Source organism: Oncorhynchus mykiss, chromosome 1, assembly GCF_013265735.2.
Source record: "Oncorhynchus mykiss isolate Arlee chromosome 1, USDA_OmykA_1.1, whole genome shotgun sequence".
NCBI classification, from domain to species: Eukaryota; Metazoa; Chordata; class Actinopteri; order Salmoniformes; family Salmonidae; genus Oncorhynchus; species Oncorhynchus mykiss.
The window spans coordinates 78,613,804-78,627,550 of record NC_048565.1 but is presented as its reverse complement, the minus strand read 5'-3'; the positions used below and the strand labels follow the sequence as shown (position 1 = coordinate 78,627,550).

At 41.8% G+C, this 13,747-nt stretch overlaps 1 protein-coding gene across 2 annotated transcripts in view; it reads right to left on the bottom strand.

Annotated features, from left to right (window-relative positions):
* Positions 1–2,195: 2,195 nt before the first annotated feature.
* The window catches only part of LOC110530007 (GDNF family receptor alpha-1), an 83,763-nt gene continuing 72,211 nt past the window's right edge, over positions 2,196–13,747 (bottom strand). For both annotated transcript variants that reach the window (XM_036986123.1, XM_021612760.2), the window contains 3 exons: positions 8,722–8,921; positions 5,592–5,639; positions 2,196–4,665 (listed from right to left, as the gene is read on the bottom strand). In XM_036986123.1, the coding sequence (XP_036842018.1) occupies positions 4,510–4,665; positions 5,592–5,639; positions 8,722–8,921 (404 nt within the window). In that variant the 3' untranslated portion in view covers positions 2,196–4,509. The remainder of the gene's footprint in view (positions 4,666–5,591; positions 5,640–8,721; positions 8,922–13,747) is intronic.

Genomic DNA, 13,747 nt, shown 5'->3' with positions numbered 1-13,747 from the left:
TATTAACTCTGCCCAGGGACACATAACTACTGTAATAACTACTGTAATAGCTTCTTCCAATAATAACTTTTTTAGATTAGACACGTCCTGTGCAAGGCCAGCTTTATACAAAATGAGTTTCAATACGACTTCCTTATAAAGCTAGCTCATCACGTTCACCAATCTCCTCATTAGACCAGTCTCTTACAATACTATTTTGTTAGACCATTTTAGCCTTGTTAATTGCCTGAAAGATGTCTTCAGGTACTTCTGCTGATAGTCCAGTGTTTTCTTGAAGTGCAGTTAAAGGTCATCTCCATAGCCAAGGTTCCTTTAGGTCAGCACTATATTGAAGCCTCCTCAAGGTCTAGGCCAATAGATTAGGTAACACTTCTTAGTAAGCACATCTCCAATGTGAATTGCAGTTTGACTCTCATTATCAAACATCTAATTCCCCACATTTACGAGAACCAATGCTCAATATCTTTATTTTACTGTTCCCTTTTTTTTGCCAGAGGGCTTTTTCATTTCAAGGTTGTGTATTGCATTTGTTTGACATTTATACCTTTTATCTTTCTGCCTGAAAAGGCATTATCCACCTTTAGCCATTTGTAACTATTTTTCGCTTTTACATGATTGGAAATATTGTGCGTTCGGGGGGGTCAAGTTACATACCATTGGTATTATTTGGAACACATCCCATTCAACCTCAACTGATACATATTTGTCTCAGAAACCCAGGACTGAAATCTTGACTAGTTGCGTTAGATGCTTGATCAATGTTACGTGTATCTGTCCACGAGAGATTACCCATGTCTGACTACAGTATGTACAATATGTAACATGTCTTGTTATGATATAACTGTCTGGGCGGCAGGTAGCCTAGCAGGTAAGAGCGTTGGTTCAGTAACCGAAAGGGCGCTGGTTCGAATCCCTTAGCTGACTAGGTGGTCACTCTGGATAAGAGTGTCTGATAAATGACTATGTCAAATGTGGACCGGATTAATATAAAATATACATATCAATCCAAGTTCAATAACTTAATGGTAAGACCTGATACTTGCCGCAAAAGTAGCATGAACATCTTCAGGGCTCATTTTCAACATCACTCAGACCCATTTCAATGTGCGTTTATCTCAGCTGCTGATGCGTTCTGTCAATGTCTGTATCACATGTTATCCCATACTCATTATTTCTGTCCATCTTGAGATGAAGAAAATACCTGCAAGAAACACAGACTTACATGAAGTACCAGGTGACAACTGATATACTGTCGAAACAACCACAGCAGTGACATTTTAGCCCTGTTTATACCTGCCGCTTGCATGCGTCCTGATATTGTCCTGATCACGCCAGTTCACTGTACACTTATAAGATCTGATCAAAATCAGTTCACAATGTGATTTTTAATCGTCTACACCTGTCTAAAAATGTGGGCAGAATCGGAATGAGGAGAAGAACAGGACAAATGACGCATGTTAGAACCAGGTATAAACGGGGCTTTTGAGTTGATTTCTGAAAATAAAACTGAACAACTTGATGTAATAATTGTGAAGCTTTCTCTAATCTGAGGGATTGGAAAGGTCAACCCCGTTGGCTGTCTTTCTACCCATTGCAACTAAACAACCCCCTCCTGCGTCCAGGGAAAGGCCATAACTACAGCCATTGGATACTATTTTCTTGCGTCCCTGTGGAAAAGTGCATGCATGACATTTACCCTCCTTTCTGTCACGTTTTCTGTGTTTATGCATCTGAATTTATCTGTTTTTGCATTCCATGTTTTGTTCCTAGAATATTTCAGGTGGGATTACCTTGAATTTGACCACGTGTGTTCTGAGAATAATCTTGGCCCAGGGAACAGTCAAACATTTTCAGAACTTTCTTGTGTTTAAATCATGACGCAAAGCTAATTTTTCATCTGACATTGTTGACCATTTTTCCTGGGAACATTGGAGCTGTTTAGCTGACATGGTAAAGCCAAGGCTGATGTCCTGCTCTCAGCATGTCATAGATAAACTGTTGTGTGTCAACATGGCCAATCTTTTCAGCACAGCTCCAGATTCCACCACTCACACAGCACATCCACAGGTACCAGACAATGGCTACACGTGTCTAATTAAGCAGACTCTCTCTGTCTCTCTCTCAGCCAGCAAAACAGAGTTATAACAGGCCACAAAACAACCCCTAAGCAACAGAAAAAACAACCTCACTGTTGGATGAGTCAACATTTTAATTATAATTTTTATTTAGATTGTACATTTTCACAGGCTAAGAAGTATTGTGGATAGCTTAGGGATTCTTTGTTTTCAATCTGTATAAACATTGCAATTAGTTTCTTCTAGTTAAACAACCAATGTGATGTAAATGAATACAAATACTCAAGGGTATTTTATTTCTTCACCTGCCTCTTAGTGGGCTTATTATCCTCCCTCACCCACAAATTCCAACACATTCATCCTCTGTCACTGTGAAATATCAGCAATCTGACTACAGATACCAATGTGTTAAACCACCCAGCTGCCTCAGACCTCGTAGATAAAATGTTCATCTTTATCCTTTATTGCATTTCCTATCACCCATGTGATTTTTTTGTACTTTAACCTCTGGGTACGGTCCTATATGCTCCTTACTTGTGCGGGATGTCAAAGTGTAATAAATAAAGGCCCAAATAGTAAAAGATAGAAAGAATAAGATGTTATATACCAAAAAACAATATCATATTCAGGCAACTGCATAAATGAAACTATGGTAGAATATTTGTTGGCTCAGGAAATATAACAGGAGAGCTAAGATCGATATCTTATAATTTACAATAGTTCCATCATATGTACTGGGGAAAATGTGTAGCTTGCTGTAAAACAAAAATGCTATTCTCTAATGTGATGTATTTTATGGGGAATTTGAATCTGATCTAAATTGCTCACAATGCTCCCGAGCAGGATAGAAATAGACATTTCTTATCCAATTACTGTTTCAATCAAGTACACACATCTAATTTTAATGCCTAGTAAATAACATGTAATATACATTGTTTTGAAAAGCCACACGAACCCAAGCAGCATGTCATAAATGCTTTAAAATGTCCAGTAGCTAAAGTCATTTGCCGCACATGCCACATGTATGTGTGAAGTGACTGTGTGCTGGGTAGTCCACATGAGGAAATGATTATTTCAAATGTATCTCAAAATGAATTGACATTTTCAACTTGCACATTACATCTGAGAAGTTACATATGGTTATGATACAAGGTTGATACTTTCTCAGCGATTCTCAGGAGACATACAAAATGCTACAATTTACGTACAAGAGTCACATGTTCTGCGTCAGCTTGACTCAGATGCCAATCGCATAAGATTTACAAGGCTTTGTTCCAATAAGATTGACAGTTTTATTGTGAAGGCAACATGACAATAGATTGAGAGCAAATTGATGCTAATGTCTTGAATGGTTGTGTGTAATTAAAGTGTACACAACAAAAGCGGTAAGTATGAGAATCCATCTGTCACGTGATCTGTTACAACTCGTAACGCCGTCATCTGTACGGCTGTTGTCAACAGCTCCAGAGCGCTTTACGACGCTTACAGAGCAGAGAGTATAAACTCATTCAGGTAGGAATGGTCTGTCTACCAGAGAAAACCCTACACCCATTCCCCCCCTTTCATCCAGTATAGAGAAAATATGTCAAACTGCTTTGATAGACCAAAATAATGTTTGACTCCATAATGTACATTCCGCATATCCCCCAAATAGCTCATTGTACATGTTAGGAAGAAACGAACCTTGACATGTGAGTGTGTACTGCATGTGTCTTTGCGTGTGTGTTTTTTGCATGCGCTACAATGTCAAAGTGAGTTCTTGAAATTAGTGTTTTGCTGCAGAGGGCCGAGTTAGTGACAAAATGGTGGCGTCCCAACAGAATAATGAGTTCTGTAGACCATTCTAGATGAAAGGTTCCATGGTGGTCTAGCCATCTATACTGTCTGTCCTCTGGGCCTTCGTAACTCCATCTCCAAATGATACCATATCAAAACACACACACACACACCACAGATGAGATATATTGACACCTAAAAAGCTGCCTACCTCATTTAAACCACTGCCATCAAAGTGATGGGGATTTTTTGCTTCTTCAAAGACCTCAGCCTTAACACACAAAGTCCCTTGGATAAAAGCGCCTGCCTAATGACCGTACCATTATTAATACAGTAAATCCCATTGTACCAGGAACTGACAAAAAGCCACCCGCCATTGTGTATTGGAATGTAGCAATGCATCCTATATTCTCATGATCGCCCAGTGACCGACACAGAAGCTTTTCCCTTTGTAAAACAGAAACGGGAGAAACACAGCGAAACTGAGTTACATTGAGATCACTTTAGCACACTGCTTCAACGTAAGCCTCTTCAAACTAGAGTTTAAAAATAATCAGAGAGAAGGGAAATAAAAATACAACAGGTATACTGGGAACAGAGAATATCATTTTGTCTTTTTACAAATTTAGTCTGTCCATGCTTTTGAAAGGTAGCATGGCTACAAGACTGCTGCGGGGTAGAGCGCCGCCAGGGTGCAGTGTAGCAGCGCGACCAGCAGGGGCAGTAGTGAGTAGAGGTGTGTATTAGATGATGGCAGACCGGCTGAATTCCTGGCGATGGAGTTGGAGGTACCGGAGTCGTCGATCTGTGGGTCCTGTGGAGGGAGGGACAGAGAATGTCACAAGTTAACTTAGGCCTGATCAAATGCTTTTTCTGGGGGGACATTTGTGCCATCACTTTGCTTGCTTTTAGACTTTTGTCCAACTGTCAAATTGAAGCAATCTGACAAATCCCGGCTGCACCTATAATCCCTGCATTTACATTGTCCACATTCATGCTTTCTTGAGGATACACTCGCAAAACACTATGATAAAGAAAAATAAACAATTAGAGAACTGACATAATCCAAATCAAATAAGAATGTCTTAATAACACCACAAAAGTGTGTGATTAAATTGTCCCATTAGATTAGAAAAAAAAGGTTGTTTTGAGAACCAAAATGCCAGTTGGCTCTATCATATCCATGTGTTGCTTTGGAGATGAGATAAAAAAAAAGGTATTTGACGCACTAATGAAACGTTGAGCTGAAAAGGGGCCGTCTCTTCTCAGGCTGTTTGAACCTGCCACTGCCTCCTTAAATGTCACTCTATGGAATAATGCTGCTTTATTATGTACAATGACATTTACTGAACTTTAAAAGGCACTAGATAAGCAATGCTCACGTCAGCGTAGAGGACTACAAAGACCATGAGCACATGTGCAAGAGGGGTCGCCTTGACTTCTGTCTGTAGGCCTGTGACCTTTGGCATGAGATCAGGGTCTGAGTAGTAATTACCATAGTCTTTCCTTGTAATTGAAAATCAACACTACTGTTCATACATGTAATTTTACATAGATCAATGATGAACTAGGACCCACACAGATTTTTCTGGTTAGGTCATGTGTTCAGGAAAAACTCCTGGCCTTAGTCATAATCAATTGTTAGTTGATAGTTCTGGCTTAAACTTAGTATAATCTTTTTTTTTCCTCAAACAAGAGTAATCAGGATAATCAAACTATGTAGATATGCTGTACACTTACCACGCAAAGCACACCATCGACTGAAACGTTGGACTTCAGTTTCTGAGCCTGTAAAACCAAGAGAGATGGAGAGATATGGTCAAAACCACCCTACTGTGTGTGTTCATGTGTGTGCTGAGTGTGTGCCGTTTGAATTTGTTGCCGTGCTCAAACATCAGTGATTTGTTGCTTTGGAAGGCTCTCTGCTGAAGCACATGTCGCCGTTGATCCTTATACAGCATTTAGATCCAGTTTGTTACAGATGACTTGAAAGCGATGGGACTTCCTGTATTTCCCAGACTAGACTGTATGAGGATATGTCTCCAGTCACAGTAAACTCTGAGATTCTCCTCTTCTTAACCTTTTTTATTTATAATTTGCCTTGAATAAGAGCAAGGCTGCTGTAGGTAATTTAATATCCTGAGACACAGGCTTATCCAGTTTCATCTGGTATTTACAGGGTCTCAAGTGGACAAAGACCTTGAAGGAAAACAGTAAAACAGAAGTGAGGATCTACATGAGTCCCCTGTATTCAGTGCCCTATGTTAGCCAGTCACTCTCATGCTTTACAATAGGCTACTTGTAGTTTTACATTTAGTAAGAGCTAGAGAAAACTGTGTGTGTTTGTGTGTGTGAGTCTGAAGTATTACAAACTTGCCTTGCCACTAAGAATAATATCCGTCATTCATACTCTGTTTGGAGGACTGTACTTTGTGAAGAAAACACCTTACGACCAACCAAACATCAAAGCAACACAGAATTGCAAGTATAATGCCTAGCCCAACACCATATGACTGGGCCATTCAGTTAGACTGATAGCTAGTCCTGATCAATGTAATGTGGGAGTGTAGAAGACAGTGTGAGGGTGTGTGGATTTGGCTGTAGTGGGAGCTGGATGGGACACAGCAGAGGGAAATGACAGATGTTTGTCATTGCTCACTGAACGAAACCCAGAGCTGTCCCACAATTCATTTCTCTCCCGTTGGCCTAAACCATCCATCAGCTTGACTGGGCATGCGGTTATTGTTTCAGATACACCACCATGCATCATCTACGGGACTTCATGTGGAACAGAGGAGAATCAGTCTTGCATCCTTTACGACTACATGTATGTGTAAGGTGTTGAATACTAATAACCAGATTACCAAGTAAAAAACTTTCTAACACAATCAGTATACAACCTGACCAAGACGTCATTGCATCCAATTTCACCCACTGGAGATGTGGATGCCGAAATGCTGACTGAATTCATAAGTTTTACTCATTTAACTATTCAAAAGTAAAACTGAATCACATTGAATGATCTGTTTTGCTGCTCTTAACTTTCAGGCCCAGGTTGTGGAGCGCTACAGGCCCTGCTGGGCTCAGCAGCAACACAACAGACTCTCCTTCATTTTGTTTCAGGTTCTTAGACACGCTAGGAGCCACCTGACTTTAATCTCCGACGTGGGACAAAAGGCATTCCTGCCTGCGCCACTTTCAATACACACAAAGGGGCAAAGTGAGGCAAAACCCTCTCACAAGACAAAAAGAACCCTTCCTAATTCAGTTTGAAGCTTACGGTAAAAGAAAACAAATCCTGGCAGTTTGAGGAATACACAGTGAAGCTAAATTAGATTTGAGAAAATGAACAAAAGGAAGCAGAAAAAGCACATATTTCAAGCTGCTCACATAGAGATCCTCACACAGGGAGAAGTTGTCTTTTGGCTAGTAGTCTAGTGGGGCCCTGAGTCATTGGACGAGTGCTAAAGCTGTCTGGCAGTACCAGCACAGAGGGTTTCTAATCGATGATGAGAGGAGAGACGAGTGAATGTTCTTACAGGCCCGTCCCCTGTGTGATTAGAAAGAGCTTGTCTGCCTCCGACAGCCGTCCCTGCTCAACACATGCTCCAGTGCAAACAGGGCTAACAGTGTGTGTGTGTGTGTTTGGGTGTAAGTACTGTAAGTATTTGTGTGTGTATTGTGTGTGTTTGGAACTCCTTGCGAAGTGAGAGCTTTCCTCTGATTAGAGAGTGTGTGTATCTATAACAGTAGCCTTGTTGGTTAACAACAATAATATAGTGAGCTTCCCAACTCTAAACATTTTAGTGGCTGAGTTTGCTTTGTGGAAGCCTTTTGTATTTTGACCAGAAAGACTAAATTCCCACTGATCGAGTTACAATCTTAGATGTTCATCTTAACCTCAGCTCATGTAAATCATCACTGAAAGCCCCATCAACCATTCTGAGCTCTGATACAACATCAGTGTCTGTAACATTGACAGATCCATCTCCAGCAGGTTGTCTAAGCCAGGAGTCACCCTGACAACATCACAAAGATAACCCACTCCACCCCTGGACCTGAACACTATTTATCCCCCGTCCAGATCAATTGGGGTAATCTATTCTAATTTGTCCTATTAGCATATGAATGCCCTTTCAAATGGCGCTGGCAGAGCATCCAGGGACGCAGCCAGGGACGGAGGACCTCATCAGGCGAGGGGTCGGCTGGCTGGCAGTCAGGCAGGCAGTCATCTGTGTTAATGGGAGATGGGTGGCAGCCGGTGACATTCAGATCAGTGTGGGTGACCACGCGTCACCTTGTCACTCGGTGACACCACCAAGCCTTTATTACTGAGGTGAATGAAGCCTACATGCCGGCAATGTGGGATTCTCTAGGGCACTAGAGTGTGTGTATGCTGTGTCAAAACGAATCAAATCGAATGTTATTATCACATGCTTCATAAAACAACAGGTGTAGGAGTGAAATGCTTGTGTGATGGAGTATATAATATATATAAAATATACTATACTGTATATATGTAGTGTGTATGCTGTTTGAATCGCAGTGTGTAGCAGGACGTGCTGACTGACTCACTGAAGGACAGTGTTCCGTCTTTGAGGAGGACTGATTCCACTCACTGTGTACACCACTGATAGACAAACACTTCCATCTGTGTGCCTCAGACTCCTATACTGCAGAGCAACTGTTAGTCCTTTACAGTTAATTCAGGCTCTGCTGAAATGAGGCAGTATCAGTTCTCAGATCAAATCAATAATGCTTAAATTAATCCAGCGCCTAGCTAAAATAATTCCCTCAGAATAGATGCTTGGCCGTTGGCCTCCAGGACAGGAGGTCCATGCGGTATGAAATCAGCTGTTGGAAACCTCACCTGCAAGCTTCCACAGAAGTGGTAGAGGGACTCATCCCCTGCCTTGAGGTGATTGGTGTTTGTGGCGACATCCAGTGAGTTGGGGGACCGGTCCTTAGCCTTCTGGGAAGGAGTGGTGGTGGAGGTGGTGGTCTGCACCGGTGGCATGGGCTGCCAAACTCCCACATCTGTCCCGTTCCCAAACGCCTGGATGGCATTGCCTACAGAAAGACCAGACACTGTGTTAGACATCAATGTTGTAGAGAGAGGGAGTGAGAGAAAGTCCATATGTGGAGAGACTACATCTGTCCAAAATCTAAAGCTTTTCATAAAGTCATTACTGGTGTAAAACACTATCCATTTCCCCTAAAAGGTATCATTAGGCTATCTTTCCCAAACACTATGGAATAGGTGGGAGAGAACAATTTAATTATATGGAAATACACCGGGGGAAAAACTCATTTCTAAACTACAAACCTAGTGAGTGTGCTTAAGTTTGGCTGAGGGATATGAATATATTAGCTAAGGCCATAATAATAATAATAATAACAAAGTGATGATGTGGCCTTTTACCCAACACATTAGAGTGCATACACTGTTCCTGGTCTATCTTTGAAGTGAAGCAGACAGGCAGATCTGAAGCTAGATGGATCAGCGTTATGCACCGCTCACAGAATAATTCAACTATTTCTTCCCTGGGTCATTGAATCCATTTAAACTGTGAGCCAACACTTTGGAAAAGGACGGACATGCTTTTTATTATTATTTTTTAACTTGTCAGCTCATTTGGGCTTGAATCGTCTAAGGCTGTATAGGGCCACACCTCTTAAATGCTGGCTGTGAGGGAATCAATTAAAGCTGGTTTCATTATCTTGCGGTGAAGAAAGTGGGTGTGCCACTGAGCCTATCCTAGTGCACTAATACTTTGTGCTAGCACAGCGGCGGCCTGATGAGTGTATTGAATTTGTTGATAAGGTCTTTTATGGAGCTTTGTTCTCAACAAAGACTAATTAGAGACACCGCATTAGACGTTGTCGTCTGTCACGGCTGATGAGGTGCTTTTCTAGTTTGGAAGGGTGCTTTTCTAGTTTCGAATTTAGGCACAATGCTTGTGCTGTGATAATGTACATGAGTTTAGCTCCTATTTAGCTCTAGCTCAATGTCAGGGCTTTCAGTGGAGTTTGAGGAATCAGCAGGACTTGAGAAATACTAACATGTATAACCTGCCAGTCAAGCCCCTGAGAATACATACTGTAATTCACTCCTAATAGGATGAGTGTATTCCTACAGGCATCGACAACACTCTGAGGAAAAAAGGTGCTATCTAGAACCTAAAAGGGTTATTCGGCTGTTTCCATTAGGATAATCCTTTAAAGAGCCCTTTTTGGTTCCAGGTAGAACCCTTTTTTTTGTAGTTATAACCTTTTGGGGTTTCACGTAGAACCCTTTCCACGTTTCTACATGGAACCCAAAAGGGTTCTACCTGGAACCAAAAATGTTTCTCCCTCGAACCAAAAAGTGTTATCCTATGGGGACAACCGAAGAACCCTATTGGAACCCTTTTTACTAAGAGTGTGAGTGTACAAACTGGACCCTGTGTCTTATTCTTGCTGACAAACGAGAGTGTGATTTAACACTGGACCTTTACTCTGCAAACACTGAGCAATGTTAGAATCCAGACACCCAGGAAGGCCCGGCAGGCTGTTCCAGCTGCACAGGAATGCAGTGTTTGTCTTACCAAGAGGAGATAAATCCCATGTTTAAACACAGGGAATATCACACTGTGTGCAAACAGCCTGGAATCTGTACAATCTGCCACTTAATCGTTTCTGTTTCCATTCATCAAGTGCAAACAGCACATAGGTAAACATGATATCATATCACTGACATTTACATCAACCAAAACACTGACAGACAGGCATTAGTGCGCATGGCCGTCTGTTGAACCAAACAAATAGGCCCATTTTGCTATGGCTGTATTCATTAATCTAGCAAGAAGGCAATATTTTGAATAATGTAGAAGTGTGTCGTGTCCACCCCTCTCGCCAACGTAAAAAAAGTTTGAAGGTGCGTTCGTAAAATCGCTCTAGTTATCTACTCCGATTTTAGAGCACTGTCGTCCGTGTGCCAAAGCGCAGAATAACTGATGAATTTACGAACGCTCAACACGTGTTGAATATGGCCGTTGTCAGTAAACGTCGGCTAAAAAGCGTAATAACATTTTTGCCAGCTGCAATTACAGTCATCAGCGCTCTGGATAACATGAAAACAGCCTAGCCAGCTTTGCTAGGGCAAGTAAAATGGTCAGAGTGAGGTGTTCTCTCTTTTATGTCTGGAAGTAGCTAGCAAGTTAGCCAGTTAGCTTGGGTGCTTGACTGCTGATGCTACGTCAGAGCGCTCAGATTAACCCTACTCCTCAACCAGAGCGTCCAGTGTGCGCTCTGAACGCTCCGAATTTATGAATGGACAATCTGACAACGCTCTGAATTTATGAACGTCCAGAGCACACTCTGGGCGCTCTCCAGATTGAATTTACAAGCGAGCCGACCTAGAGAGCTACTTTTCTAAGGGCCTCCCTTTAACGTGACAAGGATCTGACCAATTGGATCGTAATGACGCAGCAGACCACTGGACACATTTATTCAACAGATAATTCGTTTTATTTTTTTTACTTTTATTTAACTAGGCAAGTCAGTTAAGAACACATTCTTACAATTATGGTCTACACAGGCCAAACCCGGACAATTGTGTTCCGCCCATATTGGTATTATTATAAAAACATTTTTAACCTTTATTTAACTAGGCAAGTCAGTTTAAGAACAAATTCTTATTTACAATGACGGCCTACTGGTGAACAGTGGGTTAACTGCCTTGTTCAGGGGCAGAACACAGATTTTTTAGCTCAGGAATTCAATCTAGCAACCTTTTGGTTACTGGGCCAATACTCTAACCACTAGGCTACCTGCCATCTAGGTGTCCTAGAGCAGTCTAGTTTCTTGTGTTCTGACATAAAACGGTAGGAAATGAATAAAATAATAATGTAAACACACTATCAGTAATTGCCAGTAAATCTATTGCCCGAAATCGGGCACTGTAGTCTTTATTTAACAATTAACATTGACATTATTGCAATAGTCAAGAGTTTTGGTGTTTGTTTTGCATAGTCATACAGAACAAAGATACAATCGATCAGTATAGGGATTGGATATACTAGTTATACACAGTTAAAAGCGTGTCTCCTCCGATAAGAGGGTTTTTATAGGAGAGAGCTAACACTAATCTCTGATCTTTTTGAACTAAGAGTGAGTGCTTAGACGTGGCATAAAGGAGCCTTGCCAATGTGCCCGCTGGAGTTCCACTCAGGCTGTTGGTCAGAAGAATAGGACCATTACTGATCTCCTAGGTGATTTCTCAGGAGCACACAGGGTGGATGCCCCCTGGGCACTTATGGATTGCTGATAATGCTGCCGGTTACTCAGTGTGACCTCTCTGTTGGGATATTCTTTCTCACAATGCCACTGCTACCGGCAAATGAACCACCAACCACTCTATATGTACCATCGAGCAGAAGTAACTCTACTTCTCTTTTCTCACTTCCAACTTTTTTGCTCACGTAACAACCCTGTAATGCCTTTTGTCATGGCTGAATAAAGCTGTATGACAAATACTGAACTACCATCACTGTACTGGATTGAAGAATGGTGCAAGAGAACAACAGTACTTTACTCTGCTGACCTCGAGGCAAATGCAGGAGAGGATCCTTAACTGGGAACAATGTATGCTTAGCATTAGATGAAGCAAATCAGCAGCTACGCTTTGTCTTCTAATGCCTTCCAAAAGAGCTTTCCGTAAGCGGACAGAGCCCTCCCGCTGGCCCCTTGGTTAAGGAGCCAGAGCAAGGCCCTATCACAGTTTCGGAGCCACACCAGCACTGACGGTTGTGTGGGAGCATATCTGTCACTGTGTGTTAGTGCTGACAAATGTTCCCTCTGAGCTGCATGGGTAGCCCCGAGACCGCCAGATGTCATGTAAAAATCTTCCCAGTGTGAAATAGTTCCCAATCGTTCTGATCGTATTCTGATTGTGACGTCATGCTGTAAAATTTCTCCCAGCGTGAAAATGTTCCCAGTTCAATAATTGCACACGTAACTTTTTATGTGGATGGCTGCGCTCGTGCGGATGTTTCTCACAAACCCTCCCTCGATCTCGAAAAATTGTTCTGTGGGCACACACATTTGCTTCACACATCTGCCAATTAATGGTGGCCAGGAGTATTGAATCTGACCAATCAGAAGCTTTTTGAGCCGTAAGGTCGGCATATAAATACCCGGACTCGTGGTCAAAGCGCTGAGGATTGATGTGAGGAGAGAATTTTTGCGATTGTAAAGACTGTGGCACTACGTTTTTGATTGAGAATGCATGTATTTGTTATTTAGTGAGCTAGCTATACAAACAAGTTAAAAATGCATACCTCTGAGAACAAGCCATCTCGACTTTACAGCTAAACTTGCAAGTTACTGTAGCTAGATAAATCAAGAGCGAGGTGGGGTGAGAGAAACATCTGCCATCCACACAGACGTGCGTTCAATTATTGACTGGGATCATTTTCATGCTGTGAAACTACTCATTTGCGAAATGTTTACGTCAGGAAATGAACGGATATGACACTGGACGGATGTCCACACTCCTCCCTTTCCTCTCTGCCAAACTGACGTTGGTCTAATTGCAGACGTGTATGCTGGACCTTTGGTACATTGTGGGAGGAAACCTATCTTTCTATCTCAATGGCTTTCTTTCTCAAAGCTAAAACCCAAATCCTTCTCAATAGCAGTAGGTCAAATAGACTTCAATGACACTGAAATTCCCCTAAAGAAATTGCTCTGTTGTGATAGTGCTGTGTCATGCACATTGTCACATTGGGAACAAAATGTTATATATAACACTATCTCTATAATACAGTGAAAACAAACTTCCCCATAGGGTCGGTGAGAGCGTGACTATAATGGATCCTACTGGCTTTGAAATGGGCTGAGAGACAATGCCATAC